Source organism: Taudactylus pleione, unplaced genomic scaffold (assembly GCF_031769625.1).
Source record: "Taudactylus pleione unplaced genomic scaffold, aTauple2 ptg000314l, whole genome shotgun sequence".
Taxonomy (NCBI): domain Eukaryota; kingdom Metazoa; phylum Chordata; class Amphibia; order Anura; family Myobatrachidae; genus Taudactylus; species Taudactylus pleione.
This window is the reverse complement of record NW_028284715.1, coordinates 2,057,453-2,074,692: the sequence shown is the minus strand read 5'-3', so window position 1 is coordinate 2,074,692 and position 17,240 is coordinate 2,057,453. Positions and strand designations below refer to the sequence as shown.

The window sequence follows — 17,240 nt, the reverse complement described above, 5'->3', positions numbered from 1 at the left end:
GGAAGACAGTGAGGTCTATTGCGCACGAAGAGGCTAATCGTAAAGAAGACATAAGGCTAGGTAAATGCTGTGCTGTTCTCTCTGTATTGAAGTAACGGCTTACTATAGGAAATGCTGTAAATAGACATTAATAGGGGAGATTTATGTACATCCACTATATGGAGGAGCTTCATCTTCTTTCATCAATATTCATCTCACTTTCGTTCCCATCATCCCACATTTACTCACTTATGTCAGGTATCCCTACCCTCATTTCACTTTAACTTCTTCTCAAAGTGTGTACCCAATACACACTCTCACTTTTATTCACATTCATCTCATGCCCCCCGTCACTGTTACTCTCAACACTAAGGGTAATATCGGCCCGATTACGGCAAATCGGAATGATAAATTGGGCCCGATTGCGCGCTCCCGCGAGTTGCATTCGGTATCGTGTGATTGGCTGTGCTGCACGGCCAATCACACGATATCGTATGCGAGGCTGTTCAGTGGAATGGAGGACGGAACGAGGGTGTATCATTCCACCATTCATTACATTGGGTAATGTGTACTGGTAATCTTGCTTGGTCCGGGTGAAGGTAAAACACCTCGACCATCGGCAAGATTAGTGATCGTACAAGTGTGTACCCACCCTAAGGTTCCCTCCTACACTCATGTTGCTTCCACGTATTGAATGCGGCCCCCCACACTCATCTCAAGTTTACATCGACTTTCTCCACTCCTCTCACTTTTAATGTGACCGGTTAGCACACATTTGCCAAATTGTGTAAGAGTATACAATATCCCTTAGGATATCAGTACAGTATATATGATTTCCATAGTATATCATATTCCATAGGACAGTGTTTCTCAAACTCTGGGCCTAATTCAGACCCGCTCGTGAGCGCTCGCAAGCGGGTCGATGTTGGCCAAGTGCGCATGCGCACGACGGAGGCGGCTCCGTCGTTCGCATGCGCGAGATCCGAATAACGACGGCCAAGCCGTCGCTATGGGTCTCGCACCAAAGGGGGCGTGCTGTCGATGTTGAGTGAAAGCACGCCCCCTTTGGTGGGCGTGCTGGGGGCGTGACTGCCCAGACGGAGGCGTTCCCATGGCAACGCCTACCGTCTGGGGCCGGCCCCACTGACATCACATGTGATGTCAGTGGGAGTGCTTTTGGCTCTGATAGAGCCAAAAGCACTCCAGGGCTTGCGGCCACGATACCCTACCGCAAGAGACTTGTCGCAAGCCCGATGGTCTTGACCATCGCGACCATCTTTTTGGCCACTCGCTATAGCTGTGGGTGGGCACCCACAGCTATGCGAGCGGCCAGGAGGCCGCTCTAAAAACTAAGAGGGACGGCACTGATTCAGAGCGAGCGCTCTGTCAGAGCGTCCGGCTCTAAATCAGGGCCTCTGTCCTTATGGAACAGTGCGTGTGTGAAGGTATCCTCAGGAATAATTATTACCACCGGTTGTGTTAGTCAATGAACACATTTGTGCTCCAGCTAGATGATCTGGAAAACATGCACTGTTAGGATTCCATGAGGATCATCTTTGAGAAATTCTGCCATGGGATTGTCTGGTCTCGCTCTGTCTTCCCATTGCCCAGAATACAACATTATTGCCTTGCAACTGGAACCCCTCTGCAGAGGCGTCACCGGGTGTGTTGACACTTTACCGGCCTCTTGTACGTGCCGAAGGTAGCGTGGTCACATACCTGCGAGGCCAGGCCCCTGATGTGTACAGTCGTGTCACGCTGGGGGCTTGCCTAGAGCTCTGGGAGCTGCAGGGAAGCCACCAGCCTCTCCTAGCACAGTGTCATCCATCACCACTGCAGGGATGTTTAGTGACACTGTCCTAGGCGGTGACACGAAAATAGCAGAGCAGCTCTGCTATTTTGATTTCACCCCATCAAATGGTGTCACCCAATGCAGCCCACACCACCCCTAGTGACGCCACTGCCACCCTGCCACCCCAATCGGTGGTTCAGTAGCATTATACCAGGCAGCTAATGTCCATTAACTAAAATATCACAGCTAGTGCCCAAGAAGAATTCCACCAAAAAACTTCAGATTTTGTTTTTGGGTGGCGATCATAAAGTCATGCAGCAATACAGATTTGTGCTTAATAATTATTCCCCCGTAACTGGTGGGTTTTGGAGGTCGTGGACAGTCCGAAGGTGCTCTTCTCTCCTGCGTGTTGTGGGCAAGCAGTGTCATCAGTGTCCTTTCTTTTAAAACTTCCTATGCATAGGAATCGAGGGTCACAGGGAACCTCTATGTGTGTTTTGAAAGGAGGACGGAGGAGTTCAGAGGATCGCTGGGACTGTCTAAGCATCCATGCGGCACAGAAATGCAGTTGTTTTAATCAGCATACACGCCTTTAAATGAAATGTATTAATTGTACATTGCATTTGCCATTTTGAGAGTGAGACTAATACCCCTTCCAGACATAAACCCTAGCTGTAATCCGGCTCGGAACGCTGAACACTGGTTGAAGCTGGGGTTTCAGTACTTACCTCCTTTCACACCTGGGTGATTGTCCCAGGTTATTCCTGGCTCATCAACCTTCACACTGTACCCAGTTTACCAGTGACCCGGGTCTTCCGTTCAATAGTCAACGCTTGGGGACGATGTCATCTTCAAGTGCTACTGTGCCGGCCAATCAAGTCTTTTAAGGAATGATCCCGGTCATCAAGATGCCGGGGCACTGACCCTGGTTGCAAGATCCGTGAAAAACCTTGGTCGAATGCAGGGTCATGGATCCGGGACTCCAACCGGGTAGTTTCTGTGCTCATTTAGCCAAGACCTGGGTCGATGAGCGTGCACAGGAAAAAACCCAGGGATTAATGTGGGATTATTTAGGCAATTTGGGCGGAACGCCAGGTGCAGGACTGTATGTGGACCTACACGTTTCTCATTAAAATTGATTGAACTTGACAAGAGATAATGGGGTGAATTCATTTGTCGGCGTAGGGTGCAAATTGCTGTTGCCACGGCGTTTACATGCCGGCAATGGCAGCCCGTCTCTCACCCTTCGCCCAGCCGTCCGAATGCGTGATTCACACAAAACTGCTTGCTACCTTATGGGGGGGTAGCTAACACTTTTGTGCAAGATCCCGCTGCCGTATTGCGTGGCAGCTGCTGCGTACACACGGCTGTGTGAACGGATATGCCCTTAATTGAATTCCCCCCCCAATGTGGCTGATGCAGGATTGAACGCAAGTTACCCGTAATTGCTTCTGCATTGCGTGCACAGAACTAAATACCATCATCATTATCAGTGTACCGTTAAACCACTACCTCTATCCTTGGTGCAAAAGATCCATCTGAAAACATGCGTAATTAAGCATACGCACAACTCCGCCTAGCTCACAACCCTCTCAACACGTCCTCACTAAACTTGCAAGTGCAGATGTAAATAACTTGCCTACTAATTGGCATCGCCCATGGTTGCGACAAAGCTTCGCTACAGAGCATACGCAGTGCAAAATCATGCGAAGCTGACCTGCATTCAACTCTGTTTCAGGCCCAAAGTGAGCTTTGGGTGAAGCGAATGCTGGATCGTATGTAGCTTTAGTGTTTATTATAGATCATTACAGAACGAGACTTGCTCTGTACATTGTAAGTAATCCAGGATGGATATGAGAGAATTAGGAGCTTTAGCGGCAGATCAGACACACATAGATATGTGGCGGGGGCTGAAAGCTCAAGCACCACCCAGGGCCCTTTGAAGTTTTCCATGTGCCTCTGGGTGTACCCCTGTGAGACAGTTACGCTGTGAGAGACAGGAACCAAAGAGCAATCATTTGATCCATACCAGGAAATTCCAGAGATGTACAGGGGCTGAGGAAGCTCTGTTGGGTTTTCTAATCAAAGTAAAAATGAAGCAGAAAAATAATTTAATATCGCTGTGGACGCGATATACACAAAAACACCATCATTAGGCTGAGACATTGCAATGCTGAAAAGGTCAAATCGGCTTCTGCAGCGTCGTCTCCCTGATGTACCGGTAAAATTAAGAGCAAGTGACAAATCAGTAGCCCTCGCTACTGATAACTGGTACCTGATAAATATTTCTTGGAGGGGGCAACCCAGCTCTGCCGTGCCCTGTTGCGGCTGCATCCCCTATAGTTATGCCACTGGGGCCCAGTCTATAGGTTTTGGATTGTAAATCGTCACACTTGTGAATAATTTGCACATAATGGATGCACCTATACAATATACTGGTAAAATGGCCTTGGCACCTTTTTTTTTTGTAGATGTCCGCATTTGCAATAGAGAAATCACTGGTAAGAGGGCATTGGTGCCATTTATCCTGAGATATGCGCAGTGCCCTCTTGCACAATGCCAGAGGCTACACTGCTCATGCTCTGGCGCGAGGGTGACCTTTTCAGTGACTACACATGGGACCCCCTCCTCTCATAATATGCCCCTGTAGATTTAATTGGTTGAACACATCTAATGTAAATAATGAGGACATGTTTGTGTATTTTTTTTTTTTTTCAAATACAAATCTTTATTTAAAACCTCATACCTTAAGGTTTCAATTCAATTACGAGCAACTTACTTGCATCCGCAAGTGTGGCTATATGCCTCACTTACAGTACCGCCGGGCTGGTGGATTTTTCTCGCAGCCTTACGGGGCTGCTTACAAAAATCCAGAAGTCCGGATTAAGATCGAAACTCGCGGAGCCATTGGCGGAGTTTACATGCAACTTAATTATAACTCGTCCCCTCGCGTCTAATTGAATTGACCCCTAAGAATGATGTAAAATTCAGTTGAACTGAGGTACTGTATACATTTTAAAGTTTCTCTGTATGGAAATAAAGCCTGTGTACAGCCGTGTAAATTGGGCTGGTCAAGCTTTAGAGAAATTTTGCCCAGAACTTTGACACTCAAACAGTGAAAGTCGTTTTTCACCCTCAGATGACTCTACTGTAAGTTATTTGCAGAAAGAGTTTTTTTATTTTTTTTGATTTTCGGATCTCAGAGCAGCTGAAAGAAACAATTCTGGAAAGATATAGAAATGACTACATTATTATTGGCACGCTGTGTTTAGGGCTGGACTGATCTACTTTTCACTATTTACACACATCTTGTTTGTAGATGACGTTGAAGATGACTTACTTACAGATGATATTGGCCAAATCCCAGCTCTCCTCCCCAGGAGTAAGGTGCAGGTTGAAGGGAAACCTATTGATTTGCAGCAAGCAGTGGTAAGTGGCAGACACATGGACAGACTGTTGAGACATGCACGCACAAACCGATGGCGCACAACAGTCAATTAGATTCTTTTTAATGCAGTTGAAAAAATTAAAGCAAATCTGTGGTTGGTTGGATCAGACGACCCCCTTTGCATATAACCAGTTCTTGAAATTGTTCTGTTACTATAATGAGTATAATAATCAGTTGTGATACACATAGGGCCTGTTACAGAGATGGACGCTAAAGCATATGCGGCTGTGATTTATTTCAGATTCACACTTCCAAGGACCACCCTTGGCTTTCCACCACCAGCTCAAATGGGAGCAATTCTGTACACAGCAGTGTTCTCTGCATGCACATAATAGTACGCATGTGCCCTAGGGGTCTCCAGGACTTTTCTTTCATGCACAGTAGCAAATAATCGCTCAACTGTGCAAACATCGTCTGAATCCAACTCTGTATCAGGCCCATAATTACAGAGCCCATCTTCTGTAATATGGCTGAAGTCTGCTTAGCAAATGCTTTTAAAGTGCACCTTTCACCTGTAGCTAACATTTTTTAATAGTTTCCATGGACAGTTTGTTACTAACTTGGTGAACCTAAGCACAGTGCACTATAAGCATTGGAGCACTAAACTATAAGCATTGGAGCACTGTAGTGTAAGCATTGGGTCACTATTCTGTAAGCATTGGTGAACTATAATGTATGCATTGGGTCACTATACTGTATGCATTGGGTCACTATACTGTAAGCATTTTAGCGCAATACTGTATGCATTGGAGCGCTATACTGTAAGCATTGGAGCACTGTAGTGTAAGCATTGGCGCATTATAGTGTATGCATTGGGTCACTATACTGTAAGCATTGGCGAACTATACTGTAAGCATTTTAGCGCAATACTGTATGCATTGGAGCGCTATACTGTAAGCATTGGAGCACTGTAGTGTATGCATTCGGTCACTATACTATAAGCATTGGAGCGCTATACTGTATGCATTGGAGCACTGTACTGTATGCATTGGAGCGCTATACTGTAAGCATTGGATCACTATGAGGAAAATTTTGGAGAACTATAGTGTAAGCATTGGAGCACTATACTCTCAACATTGGAACACTATAGTGTAAGCATTTGAGCACTATACTGTGAGCATTGGAGCACTATAGTGTAAGCATTGGAGTACTATACTGTGTGCATTGGAGCACTACAGTGTAAGCATTGGATCTCTATAGTGTAAATATTGGAGTACTATACTGTGTGCATTGGAGCACTATAGTGTAAGCATTGGAGCACTCTACCGTGTGCATTGGAGCACTCTACCGTGTGCATTGGAGCACTATACTGTGCGCATTGGAGCACTATACTGTGCGCATTGGAACACTATAGTGTGTAAGCATTGGAGCACTAAAGTGTAAGCATTGAAGCACTATACTGTAAGCATTGGAACACTATACTGTGAGCATTGGATCTCTATACATTAAACATTAGAGCACTATAGTGTAAGCATTGGAGCATTATAGTGTAAACATTAGAGCACTATACTGTGTGCATTGGATCACTATACTGTAAACATTGGAGCACTATAATGGAAGCATTGGAGCACTATACTGTAAGCATTGGAGCACTATGTTGTAAGCTTTGGAGCACTATAAGCATTGGAGCACTATACTGTAAGCATTGGAACATTATAGTGTGTCAGCATTGGAGCACTATACTCTGTACATTGGAGCACTATACTGTGTGCATTGGAGCACTATACTGTAAGCATTGGAGCACTATACTGTGAGCATTGGAACACTATAGTGTGTAAGCATTGGAGCACTAAAGTGTAAGCATTGGAGCACTATACTGTAAGCATTGGAACACTATACTGTGAGCATTGGAGCACTATACTATAAGCATTGGAGCACTATACTGTAAACATTGGAGCACTATCCTGTAAGCATCGGAACATTATAGTGTGTAAGCATTGGAACACTATAGTGTAAGCATTGGAGCACTATAGTGTAAGCATTGGAGCACTATACTGTAAACATTGGAGCACTATACTGTAAGCATCGGAACACTATAGTGTGTACATTGGAGCACTATACTGTGTACATTGGAGCACTATACTGTAAGCATCGGAACACTATAGTGTGTACATTGGAGCACTATACTCTGTGCATTGGAGCACTATATTGTGAGCATTGGAGCACTATATTGTGAGCATTGGAACACTATACTGTGTGCATTGGAGCACTATACTGTGTGCATTGGAGCACTATACTGTGTACATTGCAGCACTATACTGTGAGCATTGGAGCACTATACTGTGAGTATTGGAGCACTATACTGTGAGCTTTGGAGCACTGTACTGTAAGCATTGGAGCACTATACTGTGTATATTGGAGCACTATACTGTGTGCATTGGAGCACTATACTGTGTGCATTAGAGCACTATACTGTGAGCATTGGAGCACTATACTGTATACATTGGAGCACTATACTGTGAGCATTGGAGCACTATACTGTGAGCATTGGAGCACTTTACTGTGAGCTTTGGAGCACTGTACTGTAAGCATTGGAGCACTATACTGTGTATATTGGAGCACTATACTGTAAGCATTGGAGCACTATACTGTGTGCATTAGAGCACTGTACTGTGAGCATTGGAACACTATACTGTGTGCATTGGAGCACTATACTGTGTGCATTGGAGCACTATACTGTGTACATTGCAGCACTATACTGTGAGCATTGGAGCACTATACTGTGAGCATTGGAGCACTATACTGTGAGCTTTGGAGCACTGTACTGTAAGCATTGGAGCACTATACTGTGTATATTGGAGCACTATGCTGTAAGCATTGGAGCACTATACTGTGTGCATTAGAGCACTATACTGTGAGCATTGGAGCACTATACTGTATACATTGGAGCACTATACTGTATACATTGGAGCACTATACTGTGAGCATTGGAGCACTATACTGTGAGCATTGGAGCACTTTACTGTGAGCTTTGGAGCACTGTACTGTAAGCATTGGAGCACTATACTGTGTATATTGGAGCACTATACTGTAAGCATTGGAGCACTATACTGTGTGCATTAGAGCACTGTACTGTGAGCATTGGAGCACTATACTGTATACATTGGAGCACTATACTGTATACATTGGAGCACTATACTGTGTTCATTAGAGCACTACACTGTGAGCATTGGAGCACTATACTGCGTACATTGGAGCACTATACTGTAAGCATTGGAGCACTATACTGTGTGCATTGGAGCACTATACTGTGTGCATTAGAACACTATACTGTGAGCATTGGAGCACTATACTGTGTACATTGGAGCACTATACTGTGAGCATTGGAGCACTATACTGTGTACATTGGAGCACTATACTGTGTACATTGGAGCACTATACTGTGTGCATTAGAGCACTATACTGTGAGCATTGGAGCACTATACTGTGAGCATTGGAGCACTATACTGTGTACATTGGAGCACTATACTGTAAGCATTGGAGCACTATACTGTGAGCATTGGAGCACTATACTCTGTACATTGGAGCACTATACTCTGTACATTGGAGCACTATACTGTAAGCATTGGAGCACTATACTCTGTGCATTGGAGCACTATATTGTGTGCATTGGAGCACTATACTGTGAGCATTGGAGCACTATACTGTAAGCATTGGAGCTCTATACTGTGTACATTGGAGCACTATACTGTGAGCATTGGAGCACTATACTGTGTACATTGGAGCACTATACTGTGTGCATTAGAGCACTATACTGTGAGCATTGGAGCACTATACTGTGTACATTGGAGCACTATACTGTGAGCATTGGAGCACTATACTGTGTACATTGGAGCACTATACTGTAAGCATTGGAGCACTATACTGTGAGCATTGGAGCACTATACTGTGTACATTGGAGCACTATACTGTAAGCATTGGAGCACTATACTGTGTGCATTGGAGCACTATACTGTGAGCATTGGAGCACTATACTGTGAGCATTGGAGCACTATACTGTGAGCATTGGAGCACTACACTGTGAGCTTTGGAGCACTGTACTGTAAGCATTGGAGCACTATACTGTGTATATTGGAGCACTATACTGTAAGCATTGGAGCACTATACTGTGTGCATTGGAGCACTATACTGTGAGCATTGGAGCACTATACTGTATACATTGGAGCACTATACTGTAAGCATTGGAGCACTATACTCTGTGCATTGGAGCACTATACTGTGTTCATTAGAGCACTATACTGTGAGCATTGGAGCACTATACTGTAAGCATTGGAGCACTATACTGTAAGCATTGGAGCACTATACTCTGTGCATTGGAGCACTATACTGTGTGCATTGGAGCACTATACTGTGAGCATTGGAGCACTATACTGTAAGCATTGGAGCACTATACTGTGAGCATTGGAGCTCTATACTGTGTACATTGGAGCACTATACTGTGAGCATTGGAGCACTATACTGTGTACATTGGAGCACTATACTGTGTGCATTAGAGCACTATACTGTGAGCATTGGAGCACTATACTGTGTACATTGGAGCACTATACTGTGAGCATTGGAGCACTATACTGTGTACATTGGAGCACTATACTGTGTACATTGGAGCACTATACTGTGAGCATTGGAGCACTATACTGTAAGCATTGGAGCACTATACTGTAAGCATTGGAGCACTATACTGTAAGCATTGGAGCACTATACTGTGTGCATTGGAGCACTATACTGTGAGCATTGGAGCACTATACTGTGTGCATTGGAGCACTATACTGTGAGCATTGGAGCACTATACTGTGAGCATTGGAGCACTCTACTGTGAGCATTGGAGCACTCTACTGTGAGCATTGGAGCACTATACTGTGTGCATTGGAGCAGTATACTGTGAGCATTGGAGCAGTATACTGTGAGCATTGGAGCACTGTACTGTGAGCATTGGAGCACTATACTGTGAGCATTGGAGCACTATACTGTAAGCTTTGGAGCACTGTACTGTAAGCATTGGAACACTATACTGTAAGCTTTAGAGCACTATACTGTGAGCATTGGAGCACTATACTGTGAGCATTGGAGCACTGTACTGTGAGCATTGGAGCACTATACTGTATACATTGGAGCACTATACTGTAAGCATTGGAGCACTATACTCTGTGCATTGGAGCACTATACTGTGTTCATTAGAGCACTATACTGTGAGCATTGGAGCACTATACTGTAAGCATTGGAGCACTATACTGTGAGCATTGGAGCTCTATACTGTGTACATTGGAGCACTATACTGTGAGCATTGGAGCACTATACTGTGTACATTGGAGCACTATACTGTAAGCATTGGAGCACTATACTCTGTGCATTGGAGCACTATACTCTGTGCATTGGAGCACTATACTGTGAGCATTGGAGCACTATACTGTAAGCATTGGAGCACTATACTGTGAGCATTGGAGCTCTATACTGTGTACATTGGAGCACTATACTGTGAGCATTGGAACACTATACTGTGAGCATTGGATCTCTATACATTAAACATTAGAGCACTATAGTGTAAGCATTGGAGCATTATAGTGTAAACATTAGAGCACTATACTGTGTGCATTGGATCACTATACTGTAAACATTGGAGCACTATAATGGAAGCATTGGAGCACTATACTGTAAGCATTGGAGCACTATGTTGTAAGCTTTGGAGCACTATAAGCATTGGAGCACTATACTGTAAGCATTGGAACATTATAGTGTGTCAGCATTGGAGCACTATACTCTGTACATTGGAGCACTATACTGTGTGCATTGGAGCACTATACTGTAAGCATTGGAGCACTATACTGTGAGCATTGGAACACTATAGTGTGTAAGCATTGGAGCACTAAAGTGTAAGCATTGGAGCACTATACTGTAAGCATTGGAACACTATACTGTGAGCATTGGAGCACTATACTATAAGCATTGGAGCACTATACTGTAAACATTGGAGCACTATCCTGTAAGCATCGGAACATTATAGTGTGTAAGCATTGGAACACTATAGTGTAAGCATTGGAGCACTATAGTGTAAGCATTGGAGCACTATACTGTAAACATTGGAGCACTATACTGTAAGCATCGGAACACTATAGTGTGTACATTGGAGCACTATACTGTGTACATTGGAGCACTATACTGTAAGCATCGGAACACTATAGTGTGTACATTGGAGCACTATACTCTGTGCATTGGAGCACTATATTGTGAGCATTGGAGCACTATATTGTGAGCATTGGAACACTATACTGTGTGCATTGGAGCACTATACTGTGTGCATTGGAGCACTATACTGTGTACATTGCAGCACTATACTGTGAGCATTGGAGCACTATACTGTGAGCATTGGAGCACTATACTGTGAGCTTTGGAGCACTGTACTGTAAGCATTGGAGCACTATACTGTGTATATTGGAGCACTATACTGTAAGCATTGGAGCACTATACTGTGTGCATTAGAGCACTATACTGTGAGCATTGGAGCACTATACTGTATACATTGGAGCACTATACTGTGAGCATTGGAGCACTATACTGTGAGCATTGGAGCACTTTACTGTGAGCTTTGGAGCACTGTACTGTAAGCATTGGAGCACTATACTGTGTATATTGGAGCACTATACTGTAAGCATTGGAGCACTATACTGTGTGCATTAGAGCACTGTACTGTGAGCATTGGAACACTATACTGTGTGCATTGGAGCACTATACTGTGTGCATTGGAGCACTATACTGTGTACATTGCAGCACTATACTGTGAGCATTGGAGCACTATACTGTGAGCATTGGAGCACTATACTGTGAGCTTTGGAGCACTGTACTGTAAGCATTGGAGCACTATACTGTGTATATTGGAGCACTATGCTGTAAGCATTGGAGCACTATACTGTGTGCATTAGAGCACTATACTGTGAGCATTGGAGCACTATACTGTATACATTGGAGCACTATACTGTATACATTGGAGCACTATACTGTGAGCATTGGAGCACTATACTGTGAGCATTGGAGCACTTTACTGTGAGCTTTGGAGCACTGTACTGTAAGCATTGGAGCACTATACTGTGTATATTGGAGCACTATACTGTAAGCATTGGAGCACTATACTGTGTGCATTAGAGCACTGTACTGTGAGCATTGGAGCACTATACTGTATACATTGGAGCACTATACTGTATACATTGGAGCACTATACTCTGTGCATTGGAGCACTATACTGTGTTCATTAGAGCACTACACTGTGAGCATTGGAGCACTATACTGCGTACATTGGAGCACTATACTGTAAGCATTGGAGCACTATACTGTGTGCATTGGAGCACTATACTGTGTGCATTAGAACACTATACTGTGAGCATTGGAGCACTATACTGTGTACATTGGAGCACTATACTGTGAGCATTGGAGCACTATACTGTGTACATTGGAGCACTATACTGTGTACATTGGAGCACTATACTGTGTGCATTAGAGCACTATACTGTGAGCATTGGAGCACTATACTGTGAGCATTGGAGCACTATACTGTGAGCATTGGAGCACTATACTGTGTACATTGGAGCACTATACTGTAAGCATTGGAGCACTATACTGTGAGCATTGGAGCACTATACTCTGTACATTGGAGCACTATACTCTGTACATTGGAGCACTATACTGTAAGCATTGGAGCACTATACTCTGTGCATTGGAGCACTATATTGTGTGCATTGGAGCACTATACTGTGAGCATTGGAGCACTATACTGTAAGCATTGGAGCTCTATACTGTGTACATTGGAGCACTATACTGTGAGCATTGGAGCACTATACTGTGTACATTGGAGCACTATACTGTGTGCATTAGAGCACTATACTGTGAGCATTGGAGCACTATACTGTGTACATTGGAGCACTATACTGTGAGCATTGGAGCACTATACTGTGTACATTGGAGCACTATACTGTAAGCATTGGAGCACTATACTGTGAGCATTGGAGCACTATACTGTGTACATTGGAGCACTATACTGTAAGCATTGGAGCACTATACTGTGTGCATTGGAGCACTATACTGTGAGCATTGGAGCACTATACTGTGAGCATTGGAGCACTATACTGTGAGCATTGGAGCACTACACTGTGAGCTTTGGAGCACTGTACTGTAAGCATTGGAGCACTATACTGTGTATATTGGAGCACTATACTGTAAGCATTGGAGCACTATACTGTGTGCATTGGAGCACTATACTGTGAGCATTGGAGCACTATACTGTATACATTGGAGCACTATACTGTAAGCATTGGAGCACTATACTCTGTGCATTGGAGCACTATACTGTGTTCATTAGAGCACTATACTGTGAGCATTGGAGCACTATACTGTAAGCATTGGAGCACTATACTGTAAGCATTGGAGCACTATACTCTGTGCATTGGAGCACTATACTGTGTGCATTGGAGCACTATACTGTGAGCATTGGAGCACTATACTGTAAGCATTGGAGCACTATACTGTGAGCATTGGAGCTCTATACTGTGTACATTGGAGCACTATACTGTGAGCATTGGAGCACTATACTGTGTACATTGGAGCACTATACTGTGTGCATTAGAGCACTATACTGTGAGCATTGGAGCACTATACTGTGTACATTGGAGCACTATACTGTGAGCATTGGAGCACTATACTGTGTACATTGGAGCACTATACTGTGTACATTGGAGCACTATACTGTGAGCATTGGAGCACTATACTGTAAGCATTGGAGCACTATACTGTAAGCATTGGAGCACTATACTGTAAGCATTGGAGCACTATACTGTGTGCATTGGAGCACTATACTGTGAGCATTGGAGCACTATACTGTGTGCATTGGAGCACTATACTGTGAGCATTGGAGCACTATACTGTGAGCATTGGAGCACTCTACTGTGAGCATTGGAGCACTCTACTGTGAGCATTGGAGCACTATACTGTGTGCATTGGAGCAGTATACTGTGAGCATTGGAGCAGTATACTGTGAGCATTGGAGCACTGTACTGTGAGCATTGGAGCACTATACTGTGAGCATTGGAGCACTATACTGTAAGCTTTGGAGCACTGTACTGTAAGCATTGGAACACTATACTGTAAGCTTTAGAGCACTATACTGTGAGCATTGGAGCACTATACTGTGAGCATTGGAGCACTGTACTGTGAGCATTGGAGCACTATACTGTATACATTGGAGCACTATACTGTAAGCATTGGAGCACTATACTCTGTGCATTGGAGCACTATACTGTGTTCATTAGAGCACTATACTGTGAGCATTGGAGCACTATACTGTAAGCATTGGAGCACTATACTGTGAGCATTGGAGCTCTATACTGTGTACATTGGAGCACTATACTGTGAGCATTGGAGCACTATACTGTGTACATTGGAGCACTATACTGTAAGCATTGGAGCACTATACTCTGTGCATTGGAGCACTATACTCTGTGCATTGGAGCACTATACTGTGAGCATTGGAGCACTATACTGTAAGCATTGGAGCACTATACTGTGAGCATTGGAGCTCTATACTGTGTACATTGGAGCACTATACTGTGAGCATTGGAGCACTATACTGTGTACATTGGAGCACTATACTGTGTGCATTAGAGCACTATACTGTGTACATTGGAGCACTATACTGTGAGCATTGGAGCACTATACTGTGTACATTGGAGCACTATACTGTAAGCATTGGAGCACTATACTGTGAGCATTGGAGCACTATACTGTAAGCATTGGAGCACTATACTGTAAGCATTGGAGCACTATACTCTGCATTGGAGCACTATACTGTGTGCATTGGAGCACTATACTGTGAGCATTGGAGCACTATACTGTGTGCATTGGAGCACTATACTGTGAGCATTGGAGCACTATACTGTGAGCATTGGAGCACTCTACTGTGAGCATTGGAGCACTATACTGTGTGCATTGGAGCAGTATACTGTGAGCATTGGAGCACTGTACTGTGAGCATTGGAGCACTATACTGTGAGCATTGGAGCACTATACTGTGAGCATTGGAACACTATACTGTAAGCTTTGGAGCACTGTACTGTAAGCATTGGAACACTATACTGTAAGCTTTAGAGCACTATTCTGTGAGCATTGGAGCACTATACTGTGAGCATTGGAGCACTGTATTGTGAGCATTGGAGCACTATACTGTGAGCATTGGAACACTATACTGTAAGCTTTAGAGCACTATACTGTGAGCATTGGAGCACTATACTGTGAGCATTGGAGCACTGTACTGTAAGCTTTGGAGCACTGTACTGTAAGCATTGGAACACTATACTGTAAGCTTTAGAGCACTATACTGTGAGCATTGGAGCACTATACTGTGAGCATTGGAGCACTGTTTTGTGAGCATTGGAGCACTATACTGTGAGCATTGGAACACTATACTGTAAGCTTTAGAGCACTATACTGTGAGCATTGGAGCACTATACTGTGAGCTTTGGCGCACTGTACTGTGAGCTTTGGCGCACTGTACTGTAAGCATTGGAGCACTGTACTGTAAGCTTTGGAGCACTGTACTGTAAGCATTGGAACACTACAGTCCACTTCATGACAAGTTTACCAGATGTGATTATATGTTTATATTTTGGTTTATGATTACTCTACTTCAGTAAATAAATAATAAAGCCCAAAAGTGAGTATAGCTGTGTGAGGGGATTGTCAGATAAACAGAGGTTATAGAAATTGAGGTGAGAGGTGAGTGGTTGCATCCTGGGTAAGAAAAATCTGTTCTAGTAATAATATGCTTATTGCACCTGATGGGCCAGACGCTGGCCAGTCTATAAGCACACCAGGAGCACATTAGCAGGTGGTAACTATTAGCATTTACACTGGTATAAAAGTACATCAAAGTACAGTATAATACCATCTCCTGACATGGACATTCTCTGCTGCAGGAACTGAAGGAGCTGCTCTTTGGTTCGCCGCTCTCGTGTTTCAGCGAGGAATGGAAGATTCAGAGCTTCACCTTCAGTAATACCAGCTCTCTGAAATATGGCTTTGTGCAAAAAAAGGTGACTATACCATCATCACAGTGTATATGCTAAAACCTCTATATGTACAATTATTACAAAATATAGTCTCAGTAACCCCATTGCTGTGCAGTTAGGACTCGTACACACTGTCATTTTGATTTTCTCTGTTTAAAAATGCTGTAGTGTTTTCCTAGCATTCGGGACTCATGGTATATTTTACCTAATTGTTTACCCATGGTAAATGCAAATTATAGAACAAGATGATTTCTGAAAGTGTAACGCAAATGGAACGTGTATCTCCAGAAAAATCTTTTGTATCTCCCATATTAATCTACAAATAATATTTATTTATTAATAGTTATCTATATAATATATTGTTATCTTGTCAGAATCCAAGTATGCTACCAGTATGTTTTTGGGGTGTGGATAAACCAGAGCACCTAGTGGAGACCCACAAAACCACAGAGAGAACATACAAACTCTGCACAGATATGATTTTTGGTCAGGATTTTAAATCATGACCCCAATGCTTTGAGGCAGTATTACTAACCACTATGCCACAAAATGCCCCCACATACCCCTCAGACCTGCTTGTGCCACACAATGTCCCCACATGCCCCTCAGACCTCTTCTTGCCACAAATGCCCCTCATAACTCTTCTTACCACAAATGCCCCTCAGACCTGCTTGTGACAGAAATGTCCCCACATACTCCTCAGACCTGCTCTTGCCATAAATGCCCCTCAGACCTGTTCTTGTCACAAAATGTCCCGACATGCCCCTTAGATCTCTTCTTGCCACAAATGCCCCTCATACCTGTTCTTACGACAGATACCCCTCAGACCTGTTTGTGACAAAAATGTCCCCACATACTGCTCAGACCTGCTCTTGCCATAAATGCCTCTCAGACCTGTTCTTTTCACAAAATGTCCCCACATGCCCCTCAGACCTCTTCTTGCCATAAATGCCCCTCAGACCTACTCCTGACAAAAA

The 17,240-nt window shown here is 43.8% G+C and overlaps 1 protein-coding gene across 2 annotated transcripts in view; it reads left to right on the top strand.

Moving 5' to 3' along the window:
* The window catches only part of MINDY4 (MINDY lysine 48 deubiquitinase 4), a 171,139-nt gene that overhangs the window by 72,566 nt on the left and 81,333 nt on the right, over positions 1 to 17,240 (top strand). For both annotated transcript variants that reach the window (XM_088442581.1, XM_088442580.1), the window contains 3 exons: positions 2 to 60; positions 5,091 to 5,200; positions 16,171 to 16,287. In XM_088442581.1, the coding sequence (XP_088298707.1) occupies positions 2 to 60; positions 5,091 to 5,200; positions 16,171 to 16,287 (286 nt within the window). The remainder of the gene's footprint in view (position 1; positions 61 to 5,090; positions 5,201 to 16,170; positions 16,288 to 17,240) is intronic.